This window comes from Sphaerodactylus townsendi, linkage group LG07 (assembly GCF_021028975.2).
Source record: "Sphaerodactylus townsendi isolate TG3544 linkage group LG07, MPM_Stown_v2.3, whole genome shotgun sequence".
NCBI classification, from domain to species: Eukaryota; Metazoa; Chordata; class Lepidosauria; order Squamata; family Sphaerodactylidae; genus Sphaerodactylus; species Sphaerodactylus townsendi.
This window is the reverse complement of record NC_059431.1, coordinates 87606260-87632496: the sequence shown is the minus strand read 5'-3', so window position 1 is coordinate 87632496 and position 26237 is coordinate 87606260. Positions and strand designations below refer to the sequence as shown.

The window sequence follows — 26237 nt, the reverse complement described above, 5'->3', positions numbered from 1 at the left end:
AAACAAGAAACTTCCTCACTGGTTAACAATTTCTGTCCAGACAGAGGCTAGATGAGTGGGAAGGGTTTTGCAAAAACTGTCAGACCTTCTCATAGAACAGTGGTTCTCAACTTTCTTTTTGTTACATATTTTGAAATACCTGAGAAATCTTAATTATGCCATTAAAGGTTTATATATATATATACCTGAGAAATCATGTCCTGAACTTTGCCAGTGTGAGACTGCATTTGGATGGAAGACTGGAATGCAGTAAACAGACATGGGCCACATTGATCTTCTGTACAGGATTTCTTTGCTATTCAGAACAGCCATATGTATATTTTATTGCCAGTGTGCATGGGCAAAAAGACAGACCAAATTCCGTTTTCCGAAGTCTAGCTCAACTTGTGTCTATATACTTGTCATACAGATATAAATTTATCCAGGCTACAGAGATAAATGTATCTGGAGGAAATAGTCGCTTTGGAGACTGGGCTGTATGGTGTTATGCCTGCTGAACTCTCTCCCCAGGCCACACCTGTGAATTGCAAGGAATTTCCCAACCCAGAGCGGAAAACCCTAATTATTAAAATTAGCACAATGCTGATGCTCGTAAAAATGTCATTAATCTCTATAAAAGTTATAATACACGAGAAACAAAAGTTGATGGGTATGGATAAAGACATGCCATATCCTATATTGCAGCAGTTCTATGGATACTTCTTTGATAGTCAGTTTATTCTACTCACTGCAATTTGCATGGAATCTGGCAACAAGAAAAACTGAAAAATATAAATGGATTTACAGTTATCTTGTTTTCCTACAGGTTTTGTTTTGTGTGTGGCCATTTAGGCATGCACTTTTTACCCCACAGCGGCTTGCTGCAGAGCGTTCGGAAACTTGGGGATTCTCTGATCTGAAGGTGGGGTAACTGCTGAAGAGGGGGGGAAATGTGTGCATAACCAAGAATCAAACCCGAAGAGAATGTAGGAGGCCACACATGCATAAATGGCCTGTGCATATGTGTGTATGTGTAAGAGAGTGCGTTTAATTGCCCTTTTCCCAAACAAGCTTCTAGGCTTGGAAACTCTGCATAACTACTACGCACCCCTCAGAAGTCAAGCGCTCCCCCGGGGCTTTCCACTGAGCCAACCGCACCTCATCACCTGACGTGCGCAAACTCAGAGAGATATTGCAGCGAGAAGCAACAGCGGCTAGAAATCTCGCGAGAGGTGGCTGCTGGAGGGTGCCTTCTCTGCATATATTCCCGGGGGAGCGGCAGAGGCGCAGCTGCATCGGGTCTCGGAGTTCGGAAGAGGAACTTTAGGGCGCGTGGCAGGTTGTGTGGCTCTCTTTGCAAGTAGGTGAGTCGCCTTGCCCTTGGCGTTCGCCGCGAGACTTTAGCCTAGTGATTATGGCCGTATGGTTTAAGGCTGGTGGGAGAAGAAGAGAAGCTCAGTAAAAGATCCACCAGTGCAAAGAGCCGTCTTTGTGATAAGGAGGGCGATCTTCCCGACATTGTCAGGCAGGAGTTCGTCTGTACTGCAGCTATCCTTTGCAAATTGCTTGGGGATGCTGCGGAGGAATGGGGGAATGGGGTGGGTGTGACTTCTCTAAAAAAAAGCAAAAATAGCGCTAGGCATGACATAATTGGATCCCACCCAGCAGGTTTCTAACAAGTTGCAATCGTTATAAATGGATTCATTTTTCATTTATAAAAAGGGGAAACGAGTTCATTTGTAACGATTGCAACTCATTATAAATATGCTGTGCGGAATGAGCCAGAGCCTGTAGTAGAAGCTGACAGGCGCCTTGGGTGTGATAAAGGTATCTTCCCATTGTGTGGTGTTACTGCAGGTGGCTCTTCATTCTTTCTGTAAAAGGGAAAAAGGAGTATTACGGGTCCCCTGAATAATGTAGCAATGTAGAGCACCTCGTGAAGCCTGTTTGCGAAATTGTAACAATATATGGGTTATTTTTTTTAAAGGATACTTGGTATGTTAGCTGGTTCTAGTTGAACAGTAGTTGAAATGAGAGACTCACAAAGTACGAAATGACAGTGTATATACTAACTTGTTTTGAAGGGAACCCCGAGGCAGTAGACAGGTCTGACTGGAATGCTTTTGTATGTTGAGCTTTTAGTCTAATTCTGTATTCATTTATTTTGGCAAAACCTGTGGATGTTTCTGTGATTGTGGGCAACACCTGGATATAGATTGCCTCTTGGATATGATGGAATAATTGCATGGAGCTCTTGGTAGAAGAGGTTTGGTGGCTTTGCCTTTGTACTACATTTTTAAAAAGCATTTAATATACAAAAAAGTGGACTTGGATTGGTTGATAAGGAAAAGGGTTGATTGCTTTGTTCCGAACATAATGTGGTTTAAAATTTTACTTGGCTTCTTTATCGTTCAAGAATGTGCTGTATAATGGAGACAAAAGGATTATATTTATGATTTTTTTTGGCTGTGCACTGCTTTCTTTTGAGTAAAGTATTTACATCTTAAAATATGAAAACTTGCTTTCCTGCTGTATCTGCTGACTGTAAATCAATTCCAGAAGTGTCTGGTTTATTTTATAAGCTCTAACTTAGCGTGCTATTAGACTTTTGGATCATTTTTAGCTAATGGAATTGATTTCTCTGAGGAGCACAGTTGCATTATGTAGACTTTTAAAAGTTGTAATTAGGTTTGTTCTTTAGGCTAATATAGGACAACATTCCTACTTGTAAAGCTGCAGAACAAACAAAAACTGAAATGGAGACAGTGTTTGGCAAGAATATGCCATTATGTCTCTGTTTAGAAAGTTCTGAGAGACTGAAGGCTAGAGGAATATTCCAGAATTAGACCAATGACCTCGAAGCACATATTCCAGTTTGCAGAAGTATACCATCACACACACACTAGAGACTCATGCTAATAAGATGGAGAGTTTAGCCACTTAAATGAAAGCTGCTGATATCTGTTGGAGAACATTGCATAATGTGTAATAACATTTTTGTTGGTGGGGTATAATGACTCTTCTCTGCATTTTGTTCGCAATTGCCAAATATATGTGGCTTGAATTATGGAACTTGTACAGGAAATTTCAATGAATTAAAGAGGCTTTTAAAGAAGTAGAATTGTCCTAGGAACCAGGGCACTAAGGTCTACTCTATGAAGGTTTTTTTTGGTTGTGTGCAGTAGTTTAGAGTATTAGAATAAGCATCCAGTTTCCAAGCAGCTGCTTTTTATATTATATGCATCTAATGTTGCTGCATTGTGTCATGGGTGATACAGGGCTAACTTGAGTTTCAAATTGGGAGCAAGTAAGGAGCTTGGTTAAAAGACATAATCTACATATATTATCTATCCTGGTGGTTTCTGTGTTTACTGATTGCATCTGTGAGTCTTATTGGCAACATATGTTTGAAATTGTTGGAGAGTTACAAAATAGCTGGTAGAATTTAATTTTAGATCCAGCTCTTTCTTGTTAATATCACACTTAATGAAAAGGGTTTAAGTAAATGACCCAGTTAATTATATATATGTAATAGTTACACATTGTGTTAACTTTTATTTCAGACATTGGTGGTCCCTTTTCCCCCCAGATTCTAAAACATTTGAGATTGAAACATGGCAGTAGTATCAACTGTCTCACAGCAGGTATGTCTGATTAAGTACTTGTAAATCTGTTACTGACCCAAGAAGGGCATGAGTTAATTATCTCTGTCTTCCATGTACACAGAATGTGGTTTCCAGGGTTGCAAGTCTTCCTCTGGTGAGTTCAACCTATGATATGGTCTCTTCTGCTTACATCAACACGAAAGATAACCATCCCTACCTAAAATCAGTATGTGAGATAGCAGAGAAAGGAGTGAAGACCATCACTGCTGTGGCCATGACGAGTGCTTTGCCTATCATCCAGAGACTGGAGCCACAAAGTAAGGCATAACCTTTTGCTTTCTTTTGTTTTCATGAAGCTCCTTGAATAGCTTTTGATTTCTGCTCTGTTTGCTTCTTCCTGCTGATCCATAAAGTATTTTATCATTTGCTAAGGTTCACTTGTGTGAATACTTGGCATCTTAGACATTCTGTGTTTCCTTCATGCATGAAGCCTGGTTGCAGGGTGGTAATTCCACTATTGAACTACTGCTTTTAGTATGAGTTTGTATTTGCCTGGGTTCCTCCAGGTGACCAGCCAGGGCATGTCTTCTAAGTCAGTCCCTTTCAGTGTAGCAGCAGGTAATTGCATGTATGTTCCATCTTTCTACCATAACCTTTCAAATGGGCAGTGACCCGAGGGGGGTGGGTTCTGATTCTCTTTTCTTGTTGAAAGCTTTCCACCCCACAAAATGTATAGTCAACTTATAGTTGTCAGGGTGGCTTTGTTGCAGATCAATCATGTTAAATGTAGGATATAAAGCATGGGTGAACCCCAGGGCTGATATGTGGTATAGCTGCTGTCTTTTGGTTCCAGTTCCAATTTAGATAATGTTTTGTGTCCCACTTTTTCGTGGGAGACCCTCTTGGCTGCAAGTGGTGGTCGATTTCTGCTCTGCTTCTTCATTTTCTGTATCCCCATCTACTGTGCAGGATGTGTGCAGAAACTTTATTTAAGTTTTGACTTGTTTTGTTCAAAGCAGGCAAGCAGCTTTCAGCAGATCCTTTCCTTTCTCTGTGTCCCGTACCATTAGTGCGTAGAATTCTTGACCCATAGTTTGCAAACCAGGTGACTATCTCAAGAGCAGGAGCAGAGCACTGGAAGATCAGCCTCAAGCTCATTGGCTGACTTCAAAGCAATGCGTCAGCTGTTTCCCCCTTGTAGGGTACAAATTATGTCCCCAGAGATGCCCAGTTGTACAGTCTTGGGGGTAGGGCTAGACATGCCTGAAAACTCTGTCTGTTATCTCCTTTGTGGCTGCCACCATCCTACCTTGTCCCAGTAAATACAAGCAAAGTATATGGATATTCCTGCACTCAGGTTAATGCCTGATTGCTGGAATAGTTCAGGCAAAGAGTGTTCCAGATTGTACAGAATAACCCCCCCTGGGGCCTTGTGAGTCACTAACGTGATTCCCCCCCTCCCATGAAAGGAAAACAAGTGGTTGTGGTGGACATTGGGGTAGAGAGTTCTGATTAAGCATTGTTCCTGACAGCCACATTTGCTCACTGCTTCTTTCAGTTCTTTCCTCACTACTTCAGGAAAATAGAAACGTTAAGATTTCAGAGAAATAGAAAGCAGAGCTTACACACAGACCTGGCAGTACTGTCAGAAAAATGGTCAGAGTTGGTCTAATCAAGAAGCTTTATGCAACTTAGTTACTCTCCTAGGTTTAATGATCAGGATGTTCTTGGATTGGATTTTGAATAGTTGCCTTTGTAATGTTCATCCTTGTTACCAGTAAATAAAAAGGAGCCTATGAGCAGTTAATGATCTTTTACAACTACTGTAACTGGGTGTGGCGTTGAATCAATTTTGCCTTGAAGAATAAACTTCTAAAAAACTTGCACCTAACTAATTTTGCTTTTTGAGATGCTTACTGAGTGAAAAGCCTCTTGCTCAAGCTCATTCTTTCCTAACCCTTCACCCACTTTTCAAGCTCTGTCTTGTGCATCTGTTTTTGCTTGCTATCTGAAGGTCTCCTAGTTAGAAACTTGGCAGCTTCATTCTATATTTCTCTGACTGTGTCAGCTTGAGGAAAAACTGTTCCTTTGAACTGTCAAAGTGCCAGGGAACATTAGATCACTCTTTGTGGAGGCATCTTACTGATTGCTGTACTCTTTTCCCCAATGGATGACAGTATAATTGTATATTAATCTGCCATTTCCTGGACCACCTTTGTTCTAGAAAGTTCCTCTTGGGTCCCAGTGCCTTGGGGACAGAACTAGGTAGGCGCTAGGACCCAAGTGGAGCATTCTAGGACAAAGAAGGTCCAGGAATTGCAGGCTAATATGCAATTCTACTGTCATCTTTTGGTGGAAATGAGTAAAAGAAAGCTTTGGGGAACTTCAGTTTAAGGAACTGAAGCAGAATATTTCCTGTTGCAAAGACTGAGTTCTTAAGTTCTGAAATATTTCCAGTTGCAGTTGCCAACAGCTATGCTTGTATAGGACTGGACAAAGTTGAAGAGAGATTGCCTATACTGTATCAACCAACTGATAAGGTAAGTAATTCAGAAGGATTAAAAAGTGCATTTTCTTACAAATTTGTGTCGATGTTAAAGTATAAGGGACCTGGAAAAATGCACTAATTCAATAGGCAGAATTCTTCAGCATAGGACATGAATGCTGGGGATGCCTGAAACTTAGAACCTGGTGATGGAAGCTGGATATGTCCATCACTTCTTAACTTGAAGCAATAGCTGTTTTTTCCTGATGTGTAATTTGCATGCTTGACTTATCTCTTCTACAAAAGCAAAGCTTCTGCGTATCCATAGATGCGGCTTGTTGTACACACTGAATATACTTTATGAGCTGAGGGAACTCCAGTGTCAGACTCTACACCTTTAAAGCCACTGGATCTTGCATAAAGCAGGGATCCCTAATCTTTTCGAGTCTGTGGGCACCTTTGAGATTCTGACACAGGGTGGTGGGCACAGCCACAAAATGGTCACCATAGAGCTGCACACACAGAAGAAGCCCACCTGCAGGAGAAAACTGTAATGTTAAAAGATACAGTGGGAAAGAGGAGTGGAGGAGAGAATAAAACTAACATCGTTATGGCAGCTTCCACCAAAATGTTATTTTAAACTGCACAACCTCTCAGAAGCCCTGCTGGCAGGAGCCTCACACACTTTCTAAACGCACTTGGTGAGTGACACATTGGGGACCCATAGCATGAAGTCATACAGTTTACAGCCACTCAAGTCTAAAATGACTTGGGCTCATGTAATATAGCCTGTACGCCCAATCAAAATCATGGCTGTTCTAAAAAGAGCATTGTCAGAATAGTCTTGCTTTGAAACTTTAGAAAGTAGCAAATTGCTAGTGTGACTTGTTCGATTTACGCTTATCAGGTAAGGTATAGTAACAATGCGTGACCTCTTTGTAAGAGAATGCTTATGGCGGATGTACATATTTGAGCAACTTTTCTGTAGAAAGCAATAGCTTTGTCTATTGCTTAAATTCTTTACATCTTACAAAATGCATCCTGACAGGGTTCACTTTAGGACAATGAATTTTGTGTCCAATTGTGTTACGTCTTTTATGCCTCTCTAGCTGTCTGTGAAAGACCTGTTGCTTCTTTTTTCTAGGTAGTCGCTAATGCTGTGGATGTAGTTGCTGGTGCTAAGGATGCTGTAACAATGACTGTGGTGGGTGCCAAGGATACTGTTGCACACACAATTAATGGTGTTGTGGGCAAGACTAAAGGAGCTGTGCAGGACAGTGTAGAAATGACCAGGTCTGTAGTACATGGCAGCATTAACACTGTCCTAGGAAGTCGGGTGGTGCGCCTGGTGACCAGTGGTGTGGATACTGCCCTCAGTCGATCAGAAACACTTGTAGACCAGTATCTTCCCCTTACAGAAGAAGAGCAAGGTAGGTTTGCTTTTATAAAGAATGGTACGTGAAAGGGTCAGTTTCCTGTCCAGATGCATTATGAATAAGTAGCAGTACTTGATAATGAAGAAACTATGGCAAGCAAATAGTATAGTGCTAGTTCATGATCAGTTGTCATTTGAGATTGATCTGTGGCTATACATTTTTTAATGCAATGAGAATAATGGTATTTCCTATTCAGAATTTTAATGACTGTCAGGTCCTCTAAGGGAGATGTTTTTCTGAGTCTGACAACATGAGACAAGCAGACATGACTAGTGAACAGTTCCTTTTCAACTTTCCTTTGATTGTATCAAATGGATTAGTTTTGCAATCCTGAGGAGGGTTACATTTTTGTAAATCCATAATTGTCTGTGGGCATGTGTGTGTTAAGTGCCATCGAGCTGCTTCTGACTCATGGCAGCCCTAAGAAAGAGTGTCTTCTAAAATGTCCTATCATTAACCACCTTGCTCATGTCTTGCAAACTGAGGGCTGTGGCTTTCTTGATTGAGTCAATCCATCTCATGCTGGGTCTTCCTTTTTCCTGCTTCCCTTCAACCTTTCCTAGCATTGTTGTCTTCCCAGTGACTCTTATCTTATTGTGTGGCCAAAGCACAACAGCCTCAGTTTAGTCATTTTCTTTTTGCTTCTAGGGACATTTCAGGCTTGATTTGATGTAGAACCCACTGATTTTTTGGGGGGGGGGTCCACTTACCCGTAGCACTCTTTTCTAACACCACATTTCAAAGCAATTTATTCCTCCCCATCCCCGCCCCCCCCCCAGCACTGCAGCCAGCCACCTGGTTCTTGGATGTGGCTGTCAATCTCCTTCTAATCTCTTGGTTGCACTCTCCCTTTTGGTTGATGATGGATCCAAGGAGTAAAAATGGGCATAGAAGAGTTTAATTCTGCTTGGGTCGGCAGTATTAGAATAACTTGGCTAGGAAGACTTGCTGCTGGTGGGATTGAAAGCTGTGTGATCCTGTCGTATTGGAATGATTGTTGAAGTGACTTGGTTTTTTTTTTTTCATTTCATAGAGAAAGAAGCTACCAAAGTGGAAGGATTTGAAGTGGGAGTTCAGAAGCCGAGTTATTATGTTCGACTGGGGTCTTTGTCTTCAAAGTTCCGATCACGTGCCTATCAACAGGCCTTAAACAAAGCTAGAGAGGCAAAAGTCAAAAGCCAAGAGACCATTTCTCAGCTCAATTACACTGTTAATCTGGTAAGTGTTTCTTGTTGCTCTGGTTGCTTTAAGGGGTTTGGTAGCTGTTAAAGTCTTTTGATGCATACTCATGTTTTGCCTTTCTCTTTTTTCCTCTTTCTACTCTATCACCTTCTAGTGTGCTCATGAGATTCTAGATGGCTCTCTAAAGTAAATAATTGTCCAGTCTTGCAAATGTCCATGGAACTTAAGCAGAGTACAATTTTTCCCCCTATCATACTCAAATGTGATCTGGAAAGGATCCATCAGATTCTTAAGGCAATAACTCAGATGTAGCTGTTATAGGTAACAAATAGGGCTTCTGGTGGGGAATCCTGTTTCCCCAACCCCATTTGTCAAACTTGGTGTGACTCCAGACTTATCAGCTACATCTTGGTGTGACTCCAGACCCATCAGCAGTGACATCTGTGTATGGGATCTGCAGCTGGACCCAGAGCAGCTCCTAGCTTCATCCAGAGTGGTTATCTCTGCAGAAGTAAGGCAAGTGTATTGTCTGCTCGTGTGCTGGCCGTTCTATTTTGGGGGGAAATTAAACTTCCAATGTATTTTCTTTTAAGATTTCAGACCTTTTTTTTGGGCAAATCTGCTTAGTGTAGGCCTGATCCATGGAGTTAGATATCTGCAGATGGGGGCTTCATGTCCCTGTTGGAAATATATATGTGGTTAAAATCTGAAGGGAAATTGCATTTTAATTTTTATTCTGAAATAACTTCAAATAAGCAGTTCTTTCCTCCTTTCCTCAAAAGGCAAGGGCAAATACTTTTGCCTAAAATGTCACAACACTCTTTTGTACATGAAGATGAACATCATCCCTGTTTCCTCTCACTGGGTTTGAGCCGGGTATTTTTAGTGCTCAGCTTTGGAACTTATTTTCAATTCTTGTGGGTCTCCCCCCTGCCTATTGCAAGAACAGGTAGCTCAGACATCTGGTTTAGTAGACAGAGATGAAAAGATTCTCAGCTTCATTGAATTACAGAGATAACGCGTGTGCTTCATGTTCCCAAGCTTGTATCCAGTTGCTAAAAATACTTGCAATCTTTTATATTTCACTGTTTTTAAAAAAATTTATTGTATCAGTTGAATTTTACAGTTTATAATAATTCCTTCATACATTTCCCCCCTTTTCTCCCTTCCCCGTTTCATCTTCCTCATAGTTTTGTCACACAAACAGCAGTAAGTTCATTCTCTAAGAACATAAGAACATAAGAACAAGCCAGCTGGATCAGACCAAAGTCCATCTAGTCCAGCTCTCTGCTACTCGCAGTGGCCCACCAGGTGCCTTTGGGAGCTCACATGTAGGATGTGAACGCAATGGCCTTCTGCGGCTGTTGCTCCCGATCACCTGGTCTGTTAAGGCATTTGCAATCTCAGATCAAAGAGGATCAAGATTGGTAGCCATCCATAAATCTGTCCAAGCCCCTTTTAAAGCTATCCAGGTTAGTGGCCATCACCACCTCCTGTGGCAGCATATTCCAAACACCAATCACACGTTGCGTGAAGAAGTGTTTCCTTTTATTAGTCCTAATTCTTCCCCCCAGCATTTTCAATGAATGCCCCCTGGTTCTAGTATTGTGAGATTGTGCCCCCTGTTGCCTCTTCTCCCATATTTCTTCATTGACTCAAGCTTCTTTCATCCAGTCCACGTATATTATCCATATCTTCAAAATTTCATTCTGTTTATCTTGCCATGTCTTATTTTTGGTTAATATATCAAAAATATCAAGTGTCACTTGTTCCCAGATATATTCTAGCCATTTCTGAAATGTCCATTTTTTCTTTTCTTTCCAGCCCAAGGCTATTGTTGCATGGGCTGCTTTAATCATTATTTTATACATATAACTATATTTTTATCCACCATTCTGTCCTCCATTACATCCATGAACATTAAGTCATTATTTAAATCAATATTAATCTTGACCAGTTTCTCGATATATAACAATACAATTATCCAAAAAATTTTCACTTCTGCACATTCTATCCACATATGGCTGTAATATGCCTCTTGGTCTCCACAGTGCCAGCATTTGGAACTAAGTCCTTTTATCATATATGCTAGTTGTTTTGGTGTTCTGTACCATTTTAATATCACTTTTCTTTCTAACTCCATATATTTCTCGATCTTTATATTTTTCCAACTGTCTATTAATTTTTCAGTATTACCAATGCCTAGAAATCCTCCCTTCTCCCATTTTTGATTCAATGTTCTTATCATGAATTCTTATCTACTATATATTTATATATATGCTCTAGAATTTTCCCTTTACATTTTCCATGTAGTTGCAAACATTTCGACATTATACATTCTCCTTTTATCCGTGAAACCTTTATCCTTTCCCAAATGCCTCTTAAAACCAACCAGTTCTCGTTTCCTCCTATCTATAAAATTTTGTAATGTCATAATTTCTCCTCCTTCACTAATCAAATTTGCCACAGTTTGAATTCTTTTTCTTTTCAGTATTTTTATCACTTTTTCCCCTTTTCCATATATTTCACTGTTGATTCAGTGCTTTAGTGTGAAGCGCAGGAGGTTTTTAAGGGGTACTCAAAGGTGACTGTATTGCCATATGTATTGCCAGCCACACAGCCCAGAAAACCCACAACAGCTAGTTCTATTGCCATCTGGCACAATTTGAGGCAAAACTGTACTAACGTTTAACTATGAAACTGAAAACCGGCTTAATCAAAATCCAGTGTAAGCATTCTGAAGCCATTCAAAAAGTATCCTATAATGAAAAACTGTAAATTCAGTTCATAATTTTGAAAGCAAACTTGATCTGACTGCAGGTGGAAGACTTAACGGTAACTCTTTTTAGGGAAAATGACTGTTCCACTGCACTTGTTCTGTAATGCCTCCCCAATGAGTAGTGAGAGCCAGTGTGGTATAGGCCCTTTCTGCGCAAATCCCCTAAAATGTTTCTAAAAACATTTTTAATTCCCTCCTTTACAACAGTATATGTCTCAAAATATTTTCTGGCTGCCGTTGTGTGATTTCTCCCCTCCCTTTGAGTTTTGTGTTGAATCAGTTCTTCAATGCTTCGCAACCCCGTGGACCTCAAAAATAAAAGAACAAACTGAGAAATGCTGCAAATGAAACAGCCGACGTGGAACTGAGTGATCTCAGAAGATGATGCAGAGAGGAAGTTCAGAGAAGCAGAGAAGTGTGGGAAACGTAGTTAATAGATCGCACAGCAATCTGCAGATGTTTTCAAAATGTTTCAGCCAGAGAATCATTTTAAAAGGGGATTCATTTAAGATGTTTTGAGGCTGGAAATAAAAAGTTTGAGGGTGAAAATGTTTGGGAGTTAAAACAATATGGAATTCCACAGAGGAAATATTTTATTTCCTCCATCAAAACGTTTTAAAAGCTTTGTGCAGAAAGGGCCATAGTTGTTAGTATTACACATATGATCACGGGGACCAGGTTCAAATCCTCACTCTTCCATAAAAACTTGCTGGGTGACCTTGGACCAGTCACATACCCTCAGCCTAATCTCCCTCACAGGATTGTGAGAATAAAATGGAGAAGAGAATGGTGAACCTCCCTTGAATCCTCAGTGAGAAGGAAGGTCAAATATCAATGAAATACCTATACTTTTCCTCAGGAAAAAAAAAAAAGAAGAAATGCTGTCTTGGGCTGTGCAGAAGAAATGACTGTCACGTCTTTCCACTGTTTAAAGAACTCCTGATTCTCTGCTTCCATTTAGAAAGTTGTTTTAAGTGCTGCTTAATTAAAAACCTTTATTCTGTGCACTGTTCAGCATGGCACTTTGATAAAAAGAGCATTTTAAGTGCATCTAAAGGCTATTAGCAGAACTTGTCTTTTGCGATCATTGCTCCCACTATTTTGTGTCAGCTATCAAAGTGCCGTGCTGAATAGCACGCAGAATGAAGAAGAAGAGTAGAAGAGTTTGGATTGATATCCCCCCCCCTTTCTCTCCTGCAGGAGACTCAAAAGGGGCTTATAATTGGCCTTTTTACGCTTATGCTAGATCCTGATACCACTGAAATTGTGGAGGCAGTGCTTGCCTCTGCCATGGTATAAAATTCTAACCAAGAGCAGTTTGTGGCAGAAGAAGAGTTTGGATTGATATCCCCCCTTTCTCTCCTGCAGGAGACTCAAAGGGGCTTACAATCTCCTTGCCCTTCCCCCCTCACAACAAACACCCTGTGAGGGTGGCGGGACTGAGAGAGCTCCGAAGAACTGTGACTAGCCCAAGGTCACAGGCAGGTTACATCTTGGACATGCTATTGAGTATCACTTTTTCACATCAAATGGCTAACAATTTTTGTTGAGTTATGAAACAGCATTACTGACTCAAGATCCATGTTGCACAGCTGAAATTGCTGCTTCATAGCTTTTTTAAAGGACCAACTGTAGGTGTTTGTAACAGTTCCTGTGAGGAGTTAATGGCAAAGCCAGATTTGGGCCTGTATGGTTGGGATTGATTTCTGGGGGATACAGGTTTTGTGTTGATCATAAAAGCACTCCCACAAGAATCAAAGAACTTGAGAGCACTTAATGTGAATATGCATTTTCTGTGTGTTCCAGATTGAATATGCCAGAAAGAACATGAATAGTGCCAACCAAAAACTCCAAGATGCCCAACAGAAGCTATATAATTCCTGGGTAGAGTGGAGGAAAAACATTGGCCAAACTGAGAATAACGATGGTGACGATGACTCACACAGTGCTGAGGTAAATGGCTCGGAGTACAGGTTGCACATCTGAAACCATTACACACAGTAGCAATTCCAGTGCAAGATGCATTTGGTATGTCTTACTTGGCTTATCCCTTTCCAGTAATGTTTTGTATAATGTGGCCACAAGGCAACAGCACTGATAAGTTTAATACTTCCTTTGAATGAATTGATCAATAGATTTGAACTGAAACATGTGCATTAAATCAGACATCTGATGATCACCCTCTATATGCTTGCTTGATTTACTTTCACAAGGCAAATTTGACCAGATGTTAAATGTGCTGCCTTAACAAGTAGTATTGGGAAAAGGCATAGTCTTCATTCCTTCAGTTACTTCTTTTCAGTGATCACTTCCTCCCTGTATTGATATTGTTTTTGAGAATTTATAATATTGGCTAGGGAAGGAGTTTAATTTGGCCTACAAGCCTCAGGTCCCTATATGTTATAAGGGTACCACCCAAATTTTCCTAGACACTGCAGTAGTAGTTGTAGTTAAGTACCCTGTAGTTGTATAGTACAGCCTATAGCTTATAGTTAAGTACACTATAAGTTCTCTTTCAGAGTTAAGAGCATTAACTTGATCCACATAATTGTCAGTGATCTTGTTGCAGCTGGCAGTAACATCTTGCCAAACTAATTCACTTTGTGCAAAATCTACAGGCAAAAGCAAAAATGGAGTGAAGCTAGATAAAGAACAGGATATGATAAAAGATTTGTTAGAATGAGAAGATAGTATGACACTTCTGTGTGTGTTTGAAAGCCATTGGTCAGTATTTTTGTTTGAGTTAACAGAAGGCTAGAAACTCTAGTTGTAAGGCAGATCTTCCCACAGCTGCATAAATTGAGTTAACTTTTTCTTATCTGTGAATCTTCTTACTGTAAACTGTTTTTAGCTGTGAAAGTGTTGCAGAGAACATATTGAACCAGTTCCTTTTTTGTCTTGTGAAGAAATGGAATTTTCAGTTTAATCCCACAAACATAATGTAATTACTGTATGGAGGGAGTAAAAAATCTTGAGCTACTTTCCAGTGTTGCTTTTCTTCTTGTTTCCAGACCATTGAATCACGTACCTTAGCAATTGCACGGAATCTGACTCAGCAGCTTCAAACCACCTGTCTCACCCTGGTCTCGAGTATACAGGGCTTGCCACAGAACATTCAAGATCAGGTCCACCACGTTGGGGCACTAGCTGGAGATGTCTACAGAAGCTTCCGTTCAGCAACTTCCTTTAGAGAAGTGTCTGACAACCTTATTACCACCAGTAAAGGGCAGTTGAAGAAAATGAAGGAGTCCTTGGATGATGTGATGGATTATCTTGTAAACAACACGCCACTCAACTGGCTGGTAGGTCCCTTTTACCCGCAGTTGGCTGGCTCTCAGAATGCTGAGCACAAAAGTGACGGGGAGCCAAAGACCAGCCAGGAGGACAAAGAGCCTGAGTGCAACACAGAATAAATGGTGGCATGACAAATGTGTACTCTGTAGTCCAACTAACAAGGCGGTTTATCTCATGTAGCAGCAATGTAACCTGCTGGGGATATGGCAGGATAACTTTTTTCCCCTCTGATTCTGCAATACTTCCTTTGTGACCTGGCAAAGAAGTGCATTTTTATAAATGAGGAGACTCTTGTGTACCACAGCTGAGCTATTTGTGTTTTGGTTAGAAATAGTGGAAGATATGAAGTGCCTTAGGGCTTGTAAACTGCAGCAGATTACATTGGAGAAGTCACCTGGTTTTAGTTACTTAGATATGAAGTCCAATCTTGTTTGAGAGTGGCCTGTCTAAAAAAAACACTGAATTACTTTTCTGATGCAAGGGGAAAAAGGGCTGGGCCAGATGATACTGAATTGAAAATTTCTAAAAATCCTCAAAAGCATACTAGGAAATTTTTGTCCTGCTTGCTTATTTGAAAGCTGCCCTTGTATTAAGTATAATTCATCCATTGCTGCCATAAACTAAAATATCCTAGTACCAAACAAAATGCCTTGAAGTTGTTCGTCTTTGAAATGAGGTTTATGACTAACATCTGCCTGAGTTATTCATATGCTGTGACCATTCATACTGTCATTTATTTTAAAATTTAAGACTTGTACTTCTTAGTAACTCAACTTCAAACTCTTATTACACAAATACACCAAACACAAGATTCACGCTTTTTGTAATGAGTTTTTAGTATTCTTATGTAGTACATTGCCTTGTAATTTCACATGTATGCTTTAGTAATAAATGCTTCAGCAGCCAAAGTCTGTCTCATTTGAGTAGTGTAAACCAATATTGATAAAACTAAACAAACACTATGTGTCTAAAGGACTACTGAGCTGGGTCTTTGTTTGGTTCAATGCAAACTACCGGTTTGCTGATCAACATCCAACATTGCATTAAACAGATGGGCTCGATGTTGCTGCTGCATTTGTTTCCTCCCTGTGGTTCCTCATACAGCTCTCCGAATACTTGCTGCTTTTATCCCTTATTCTAGCTTCTGCTTGTAGCATGTCTTTCAAAGTTCTGGGTTAGGGCGTCTAAATGCATGGGTGGGTTGTGACTTGGCATTGGTTGCCATAACGGGTTATACACTGTAGAACAGTCTTCTGCAGTTGATATATTATGTGATCTTGACAGTCACCAAGCTTTACAAATGGCTCTTCAGAGTAGTCACTGGTTTGAGTGGTGTATGCTCTGGGGTTGTTGGCATCTCCTGCTATGCAGATCTTCTGTTTCCATTTGAGGCTAAATTCCAACTGGAGTACTTGTCTGTCCCATGTGGTCTTGGTGACCAGCTGTGCCGTTTAAACCTGTATTTGAGTATCTCAGCATGTTAACAATTTTGCCATGTGGAGGAGCCATCCTTCTCTACAGACATACCTCCAGGGGCTACTTACTCCATTAAACCCACTGAAATAGGATTGAAAACTGTAGGAGAGCTGGTTATACGTTGTGTGTGCATACATCTGAATTTCCAGTGGGTTGCAATTCACTGATTGCATCCTTTAAAGGTGTCATTGTTCATGAAAAATCACTAAACTGTGCCAACTAAATAACTCTTAATGTGTTGCTGTTTTGGTGGAGCTGGTGTTATCCAGCTTTAGTGTTCATAGTAACATGAATATTCTGATGGTAAATAAAACCATTTGATTGCGACTTGGGCAGTTGATTTAGGAAGGCCAATAAATAGTGAAATTTTCCACACGGGTCAGATGTTCAACTCATCCAAGGTTTAAGATACGGAATAGGTTACAGACTGTTATATCTGCACTCTCGCACACCCCTTCAGCTTGTAAATTCTGCTGTGTAACCAATTTTGTAAAGGTATGAGTTTGTCTCCTGGAATTGCTACATGAAATTTGTATGCTGGACAGATGGCTTGCCAAAACAGTGACTTGACAGAAAATGACACTGTAGCATTCAATTTCTGTATGTAACCCAAGAGTTAAAATATTGGTCTGAACAATATATTGGAAGTACATGGTATGCTGTATCAGTTTAATACTAAGCTTAAATGTACTGAATAGTGCTTTGATGCTAGTGTTGGGATCAGGACTAAGGTAACACCGGTGTTCTAATATGATGGATTTGAGGACTGAAGCCTTCAGTTGAGAAACTGGTATCTGCACACAAACTCATCCTCTTTTTGCAGGTAAACTAAGCATGAGTTTATGAAATAGTTCTTCCTGCACCCCTACCCAGTTTGGATAAGTAGGAGCGTCTACGCTGTGCTGGACTTTTTGTTTAAAAGAAGTTAAAATAATCCTATCAAGCCATGAAAGAAACCAGTTTCTGTTTCATTACAAATCCATGCCAGAAAAAGCTGACTTTCTGCAACCTGCCGATCTTAATTAGCAGCATGGGTGTTGCATAGTGGAAGGAATTTCAACAGATGGTTTCACTGGACATGCGGATGGTGCATTCTTCCAGCTATGACGAGTTTTTGGGTAGCCTGATTCATACATAATGAGAAATGTGAAAGCAGCATTTACAGATAATGTTTGCTGTTAAAAAAAATAGCAGAACTGGCATTACTCTTGGTGTAAACAGATGTCTAAATTGGAAGAGATGGGTAATGGCATTCTTCTGGGTTTGAGGATAACCAAATACTAGATCTCCACTGATTGTGTGGCAAAAGTATGGTGCACATACCGGCAAATAGAAGTACGTTCAACTCTTTCTCTTTCCAAATAGCTGTAATAGGTTGCTGTGTGGCATCTATTGGACAACTGTGCTAAGTGAAGTTGTTTAACAGATGGGTTCAGATTGAGCATTAAAGATGAACTGTGAACAGGGAGAAATCTGACAGGTTAACCTTTTCTTAGGGTATCAGTATCTTGTCTAGTGAAGTGTTTCAAGCTTGCTGGTTGTATGTATAGTGTATCCTTATTTAAAAGCTTGATGGCATGAAAAAGTACTTCCTGGTATCCCCACCCCCCACCCCTTGTTGATAGTAGGAGAACAAATGGATGTAAAATTGGTTCAGACTGCAGTGTTCCCTACTTTGGACTCTGATAAAGAGTTTGTCCCGTGGCTTAGAAGCTTGTGCACATACCAAAAATGTCATATCTGCATGGGATGGAACATGACACCTTACAGTGTATGAAAAATGTAAAGTTGTGTTGACAGGACACTTATGTGATACATCCCACTTAAGTATACTGAAGCATAGAGTTGGAAGAGGCCACAAGGGCCATCAAGTCCAACCCCCTGCCATGCAGGAACAAACAAGCAAAGCACCCCTGACAGATGGCCACCCAGCCTCTGTTAAAAAACCTCCTAAGAAAGAGATTCAACTACACTCTGAGGAAGTGTATTCCACTGTTGAACAGCCCTAACTGTCAGGAAGTTCCTCCTAATGTTTAGATGGAATCTCTTTTCCTGTACCTTGAACCCGTTACTCCTTGTCCTAGTCTCTGGAGCAGCAGAAAACAAGCTTGCTCCAACATGACATCCCTTCAAATATTTAAACATAGCTATCATGGCATCCCTTAACCTTATCTTTGCCAAACTAAGCATACCCAGTTCCCTAAGTCTCTCCTCATAGGGCATGGATTCCAGACCTTTTACATTTTGGTCACCCTCCTCTGGACCCGTTCCAGCTTGTCAGTATCCTTCTTCAATTGCAGTGCCCAGAACTGAACACAGTATTCCAGATGAGGTCTGACCAATTAAGAATAGAGGGATGCTATAACGTCGCTTGATCTAGACAAGTGGTTCTCAACCTTCCTAATGCCGTGACCTTTTAATACAGTTCCTCATGTTGTGATGACCCCCAACCCTAATATTTATCCATTTTACAGATGGAGAACACTGATGCAGAGTCTCTTAGGCGACCCCTGTGAAAGGGTCATTCGACCCCAAAGGGGTCGCGACCCACAGGTTGAGAACCGCTGACCTAGACACTATATTATTGATGCATTCCAGAATTGCATTGGCTTTCTTGACTGCCACATCACTGCTGACTCATGTTCAGCTTGTGGCCTACTAAGACTCCCAGATCCCTGTAGAGATGTTCAATGTATTGTCGAAGGCTTTCACGGCCAGAATCACTGGAGTGATGTGGAGTTTCTGGGCTGTATGGCCGTGTTCCAGTAGCATTTTCTCCTGCTGTTTTGCTGGCATCTTCAGAGGATCTGATCTTCTGAAGAAAATGCTACTGGAACACAGTCATACAGCCTGGAAACCCCACAACGTTCCCAGATCCCTTTCACACGTACTGTCAAGCCAGGTGTCACCCACCCTATATCTGTGCATTTCATTTTTTCTGCCTAAGTGGAGTATCTTCACCTCAGTTGAAATTCATTTTGTTGGCTTTGGCCCATCTCTCTAACCTGTCAAGGTTATTTTGAATCCTGACTGTCCTCAGGGGTATTAGCTACTCCTCCTAATTTGTGTCATCTGCAAATTTGATTAGCATGCCCTCTATTTCATCATCCAAGTCATTGAAAAAAATATTGAATAGCACTGGGCCCAGGACAGAACCCTGTGGCACCCCACTAGTCACTTCTCTCCAGGATGAAGATGAGCCATTGATGAGCACTCTTTGGGTTTGGTCAGTCAACAAATTGCAAATCCATCTAACAGTAGCATTGTCCAGTCCACATTTTACTAGTTGCAAGAATATCATAGGACACTTTATCAAATACTTTACTAAAATCTAGGTATACTACATCAACAGCATTCGCTTTGTCTACCAAGCGTGTCACTCTATCAAAAAAAAAAGATGAGACTAGACTGGCATGATTTGGTTTTGAAAAACCCATGTTGACTTTTAGGGATCACACTGTTCCCTTCTAAGTGCTTGCACACTGTCTAGTGATCTGCTCCAGAATCTTTCCTGGAATTGATGTCAGGCTGACTGGATGGTAATTGTTTGGGTCCTTCCCCCCCCCCCTTTTTGAAGATGGGAATAACATCCGCCCTCCTTCAGTTCACTGGGATGTCTCCTGTTCTCCAGGAGTTCTCAAAGATTATAGCAAATAGTTGTGAGATTACTTCTGCCAATTCTTTTAAGACCTTGGGATGTAACTCATTAGGGCCTGGAGGTTGGAATTCATGAAGGAATCCAGATATTCCTGTACCACCTCTTTATTTATTTTGTGCTGAATTTCCCCTACTGTATCTTCTGTTCCATTTTCTCCAAGATGGGCACTGTTTCCTTTTTGAGAAAAGACCGAGGCAAAGAAGGAGCTGAGTAGTTTTGCCTTTTCTCCATCCCCTGTTAGCATTTGGACATCTCCATTCAGTGACTCTAGTCTATCCTATTTTTTTCTTCCTTTTTCTATGGACATACCCCAACCCCCTCCCCCCTTTTTAAACCTCTCTAGCAAGCCTGAGCTCATTGTGAGCTTTAGCTTTTCTGACTTGCTCCCTACACATCCACGCTATTTGTTTGAATTCCCCTTTGGTGATTTCCCCTCTTGTCCTTTTAAAAGCTTAGCTCAGTTGAAAGCTCTTTAGAGGTCTATCCTGGTTTCCTTAGACACCTCCCATTTTATTTCATTGAAACTGTTTCAAATTGTGCCTTCAAGACCTCACTTTTAAGAAATTCCCATCTATCATGCACTCCCTTCTCTTTTAGAATTTTTAACCATGGGGTCATACCCAGTAGTTTCCTAAGCTTACTGAAGTCTGCTTTCTTAAAGTCTGGGACTACACTTAGTATCCCTTTCCACTGTATAACAAACTCCAGGAGAACATGATCACTCCTACCTAAGGATCCTCCCACTTTTACTCATCATTATTGGTTAGAATCAGATCTAAAATAGCCATTCCCCTTGTTGCTACTTCCACCTTCTGGACCATGAAATTGTCTGCAAGGCAAGTGAGAAATTTGTTATACCTGTTGACTCCCAACAAATTTCAGGATAATTGAAATCTCCCATTACTACTACTACTTCCTGAAAGTTTGGTCATCTGTTCCAGGAAGGTTTATCCAACTCTTTAGTCTGGCTGGGGGGGTGGGGGGGGTCTGTAATAGACACCCACAATGAGATCACTGCTGTTTTTCCCTCCCTTAATTTTTACCCACCAGGTTTCAGTGATGCCTATTATACCGTGTTTGCTTAGTTGTGTTTAAAGTTCAAACTCATCTTTTTTATTTCCCAAGCTCTGTGCATTAGTGTAGAGACACTGAAGGCCACAGTTTATGACCTATGGCTGCTTTTTTAAGGTTTTATCCCTCACACTGGTGGGTTCATGAACTATTCGTTCGGTTCTCTAATTCCTGCCCACTTGAATACTGTCTCCCTCCCCCACATAACTCAGTTTAAAGCCTTTCTGATTAAGTTTGTGAGCCTCCTAGGAAAAATGTTCCTATCTACAGGTATGAGGTGGAACCCATCTCTTGCCAGTACTCCATCTTCATGAAACTGCAGGCCATGATCCAATAAACCAAAATGTTCCTGTGGGCACCACCTGTGAAGCCAGTTGTTCACCTCTGCTATTCTTCTTTCCCTCCCTGGGATATGTCCTTCCAACAGGGAGTAGAGATGAAATGACCACCTGTGCATCCAGATCCTTCAACTTCCTTCCCAGAGCCTAAAAATCCCTTCTGATATCCTGAAAGCTGCATCTTCCAGTGTCATTTGTTCTCACGTAGATCAAAAGGAAGGGGTAACGATCAGTGGGCTTGACAAGTCTTGTCAGCCTCTCTGTGACATCCCAGGGAGACAGCACACCTCTCAAGACATCTTGTCAGGCCTAAAAAGGACTGTTTCTGTTTCCCTCAACAAATAGTTTCCTACCACCACCACATGCCTTTTCTGGAGTGTTACAGGTTAGCCGTTTCATGGGCTGAGCCTTCTGACACCTGATCATTTTGTGAGGGCTGACTCTGTTGCTCCTGTATCTGTTCCTTATCCTCACTGACGAGGGAGAGAACGTCAAATCTATTTTGCAGATTCAAACTCAACAGAATGCTCCCTGATACCTCTACTTCTTTGAGTCACATTCCTCCAGCTGCCCACTTTTAGTGTTTGAGAGCTGCTGTCCTCAGAGAGATCCCCTGTGGGTTCCACACCTATCACTGTCTGCTCCATTCTGTCTAGGAAATCATCATTTTTCTTAATGTCCTTAATGTCCTGAAGTGGAGATATTTGTGCTTCTAGCTGCTGGACCTCCTCTTCCAAAAGAGTAACCAGCTTACACCTTCTGCAGGTGTAAATACCCACATCGCCCAGCAAAAAAACAAACATTCCACAGCTATTGCAGGTGACTGCAGCAACTCCCTGACTATCCATATTTAGTACCCTTCAACAGTGTTTCCTTCGACAAATCTTGCCTATTAACCAAGGACTTGTTCACTGAGTTCCACGGAATGAGACCTAGTGTCTGGAGCCTCTACCCTGTGTCCAGTCTCTAACTCGCCTTCTATGGTCTCTCCCAAGCTTGCTGCTTACAGACAAGAAAAACCCCTGCACGCGCCACTACCATGTTTCCCCAAAAATAACACCTACCTCGAAAATAAGTCCTATCATGGTTTTTCAGGACTTTTGGAGGATGCTTAAAATATAAGCCCTACTCCAAAAATAAGTAGTTACAGATCAGGATGGTGTGATGCAGCAGGGATGCAGCCAATGAGGATGCCAATGAGGATGCAGCTTTCATCTCACCTGACAGGGAAGCAACAGGGCTGCTGAGAACCTGCCTTGATGAATTGTGAAGGCACTGTATTTCCTCTAAAATAAGCCCCACCCCTAAAATAAGCCCTAATGCATCTTTTGGCACAAAAATTAATCTAAGACCATGTTTCATTTTCAGGGAAACACAGTACCTCAATGAGAGTGTTGAAGACAGCTGAATGGCAGTTAAATAGAGGTGGTGACTCACCAAAAGCCCCACCTCTGAGAAGCCTGAGACAAGCACACAGCCAGGACAAAGTCCCCCCCCCGCCCCCCCCCCCGCCACAAAAGCCTTTCCATGCCCTCAAAAAGCAAGCACCCAAGCCATCCAAAAATGCACACAGTTAAAAATTTGACCCCCAAAAACACAGCTCACCTTTTGCTTTCTGCCTGCTTACCGGACCACTAAGGAATCACCTGTGCAGACTACTGCATTGCCTTAAAGGACAGCCAATCTCTGTTCTTCCGCTATTCTTTCACATCAGATATCACCTAGTGTGTTTTTCCCCCTTTACCTGTGTCTTGATTACCTCTTACTGCAGTTTGTTTGAACTGGCTTTCTACTCCTTTCTATCACATCGTTCTCTTTTTTCCTAGTAAAGGAACCAGAGCCAAGCAGGCAAATCTGGAGGGATACATTCCTACTGCAGCTTGAGATGTCAGGGTTTTTAAAAATCAAAGTCTGCACTGGGATGCAAGAACATACAAAAACATCCTACCAACCCATGGTAATTAACAGCTTCCTAGTGCCCTGGGTAAAAAAGTTTTAACTAAGTTCTGTGTGCGCAATTAGAAAAGTGTGGCAGTGTGAGAATAAATCATTTAATTTTGCTATACTAAGGGCCAAATGTAACTTGATGGTTTCTGAGCTGTTTCTTTTAAATCTGCTTATATGTAAAGCTGGGCAGCTGACTCACAAGTGGATTTTAGAAAACTCATTATTTGCAGCTTTAATCATCATTACAGAGCTAGGCTTAAAGAGAAGTTGAGACTTGAGAGAACTGCAGGCTTAAAGAGACTTGAGAGAACTGAGCTAGGCTTAAAGAGAAGTTGAGACTTGAGAAACTGCAGGGAGACAAGCCCTGGGGTATAATGGCATTGTTAACACATTCAACCAGAGGCATAGCTCCAAGGGAGCGGGCAGTGAGTGGGGACGCACCAGGCACAGGCCCCTGTGGGGGTGTGGCGAGGGTGTTCCAGGGGCATGGCGGGGGCGTTCTGGGGCTGAATGGAGGTGTTCCAGGGCGGGACGGGGTCGGAGGACGTACCAGTGCATCGGGTGCTTTTCCCCCTTGCTACGCCTCTGCATTCAACTCTCGCATTCAACTACAAATTAAACTGTCCCCCCATCTTTTACTCGTGAGTGGGATACTCGTAAATCTGCCTTACACTGAATTGGTCCGTTACTGTCCACTTGACTGGCAGTGGCGTTCCGAGAGTGTCAGAGAGATTTTTCAGAAATCCTATAACCTGATCATTTTACAGGGATCAAACATGGGACCTTTGTATACCAAGCAAATGCTCCATCATAGAGTCTTCCCCTTCATAGGTCTACTGCCAGCCACCCCATTTAAGTGAGCTATAACTTTCTGTTTTAAAATGAGACAACTTGGATAAAAGAGAGGTGGGTTACCAATTTATTGGTCACTTCCTATGTTTTACTCTGAACCCATAATACTGAGACTTTATTGTTGCTTCAATGCTTTTTGGACATTTTCATGATAGGAAAAGTGGCTTTGTGGAAAGCGATATGCAGTATCTGTGTAGATGAATTAAAATGAAACCTGTGCTATGAAATACATGCTAGTTCTCATTGTCCTAGGTGCCAAATGCTTTAAGAACTATTGCAAATTTTGCCTTCAAATTTATTTGAGTTTTTTCCTCTGCAGGTTCCAGATTTCACTATTGCAGACCTGTCTTCAGAATCTGATGAGATTCCAGATGTTTTGGCTGTGGATGAAGAACCCCAGCATGATTACTCACGTGCAAACGGTCCAATTACCACAGAACATAGAGCTGAATAAATACCACATACATAACACACACACACAAACCTGTTTTTTGTTCAGTATATGTACATTTTTTTCCATGCTAACTGGCCTTTGCTAACTGGCCTTTCCATGCTAACTTGTGGCCTTTGAATTTGAACTAATTAGCTTGTGGGGAATAGAGAACTCTTTTATCAATTTTGTTTCCATTAGATCAACATTCTAACTTTTTTTCTAAAAAGTTATTAGCCTAACATTTTAGCATGAGTAAAGGATTCCCTTGTCCTACAGACCAAATTACTTTAACTAAATCTTAGACGGATGTTTAAGTTTAAAGATAGATTGGTCAATAATAACTAAAAGAGCTCCCCTAATAATTGACATGAAAGCCTTTCCGTAAGGAGACTTACTGACTAAAGCTTCCTGCTTCAGTTCTTGTGTTTTTGCTTGCCTGAAAGAAAAACCTTTTGCTTGCCTGAGAGAAAAACAGCCTATTTATGTTCCTGATGGCTTTCTGTTTCATTGTAGTATGTCTATTTGACTGTCTTGGAATGTGAGGCTTTGAAAGCAAATTTTGAATGGGGTTCAAGGAAGTGGAGGATTCACTAGCAAAGTACAAATGATGCTTCTGTGCAAAGCAGGAGGAGGATGGGGCTGTGGTCACAGGCACCTCCCCCCCCCCATGAATTCAGAACAATATGTTACAGCACCTGTCTTGTGTAGGTTCTGTCAAGTGATTAGAACCCTGATTCTTGGGGGTCCCCACTCCTGGATAGACTATTTTAATCCGTAAGGTTTGTACATATGGAGGAAGTAGTTACTGGTGCCATCTACCTCGCTTGCATAGACATTTGACAGAGGTGGTTTGTTTTCCTCCTTGGTGGTTTGTTTTCCTCCTTGATTCCTCTTGTGAGATTTTTCTGCTGTATTAAGATAGCCAAGTCTGTTCTTAAGAGATAATCCTGTATCTGAGCAGTATTATTTCACTTCATTCACTCACAAGATGCAAACCATTCATTTCTTAAAAATAAAAACTGACATGTCAAGGAAAATGCCTTTCTTGAGTTCTCCTTAATATCTGATTTTCTGTGTAGGGAAAACTTTGTGGCTTCTGTCAAGTAGGTTTAAGAGGTATAGCCCAGATACAGGTTTCAACAACAGCTAGGTTCCAAGACAGAAGCTAGAGTTGGATTAGGGCAAGTAATATAAAAGCAGGTGAGAATTCTGGAAATAGGGGGAGCAAGCAAGTGAAAAAAAATGAATATGAATGCAGCAATAGACAAATGAGAAATGAAGAAGAAATATGAGTGGGAATCACTGAAAAGAGGTAACCCCTGAAGAAAAAGGTAGCCACTGAAACAATGCATCAGCTGGGTTTGTGTAGCTGCTGTAATAGATCAATTAATTGTCCTTATGCTTTGTGGTTTTAGTGGGAGTGCTGAAGTTGGCATCAGAAGCTAAGACATCGTTGATAGAATGTCACACTAAAAGCAATACATGTAGGGTTCAGGTGTCAATGTTAATCATTGACGGCTTTGTGTTTATTGTGAGGATGCAAAGGTATGGTGCTAACTTATAGACTATGCCCACATGCCTTGGACAAAAAAAGATAATTTGACTTGTTCTGTAGCAGGAGGTAGGTAACCCCACTGTAAAAATACCAGATTTATATTGAAGTTTTAAGAAATGCCTTGGAAATAAAGTTTGAATTACATTA

General features: G+C 41.1%; 1 protein-coding gene across 4 annotated transcripts; it reads left to right on the top strand.

Annotated features, from left to right (window-relative positions):
• Positions 1-1201: 1201 nt before the first annotated feature.
• PLIN2 (perilipin 2) lies at positions 1202-26237 on the top strand. 4 transcript variants are annotated; one of them, XR_007245105.1, is made up of 10 exons: positions 1202-1343; positions 3543-3623; positions 3706-3901; positions 6042-6124; positions 7214-7499; positions 8539-8723; positions 13273-13419; positions 14478-14768; positions 24422-24629; positions 24660-26237. XR_007245105.1 is itself a non-coding variant. In XM_048503888.1 (9 exons), exons 2-9 carry the CDS (start codon positions 3594-3596, stop codon positions 24554-24556), a joined length of 1353 nt encoding a protein of 450 aa, XP_048359845.1. In that variant the 5' UTR covers positions 1202-1339; positions 3543-3593; the 3' UTR covers positions 24557-26237. The 4 variants fall into 4 exon arrangements, 3 of the variants coding, with proteins under 3 accessions (XP_048359845.1, XP_048359844.1, XP_048359846.1); XM_048503888.1 differs by having other exon boundaries at positions 1202-1339; positions 24422-26237; XM_048503887.1 differs by having other exon boundaries at positions 24422-26237.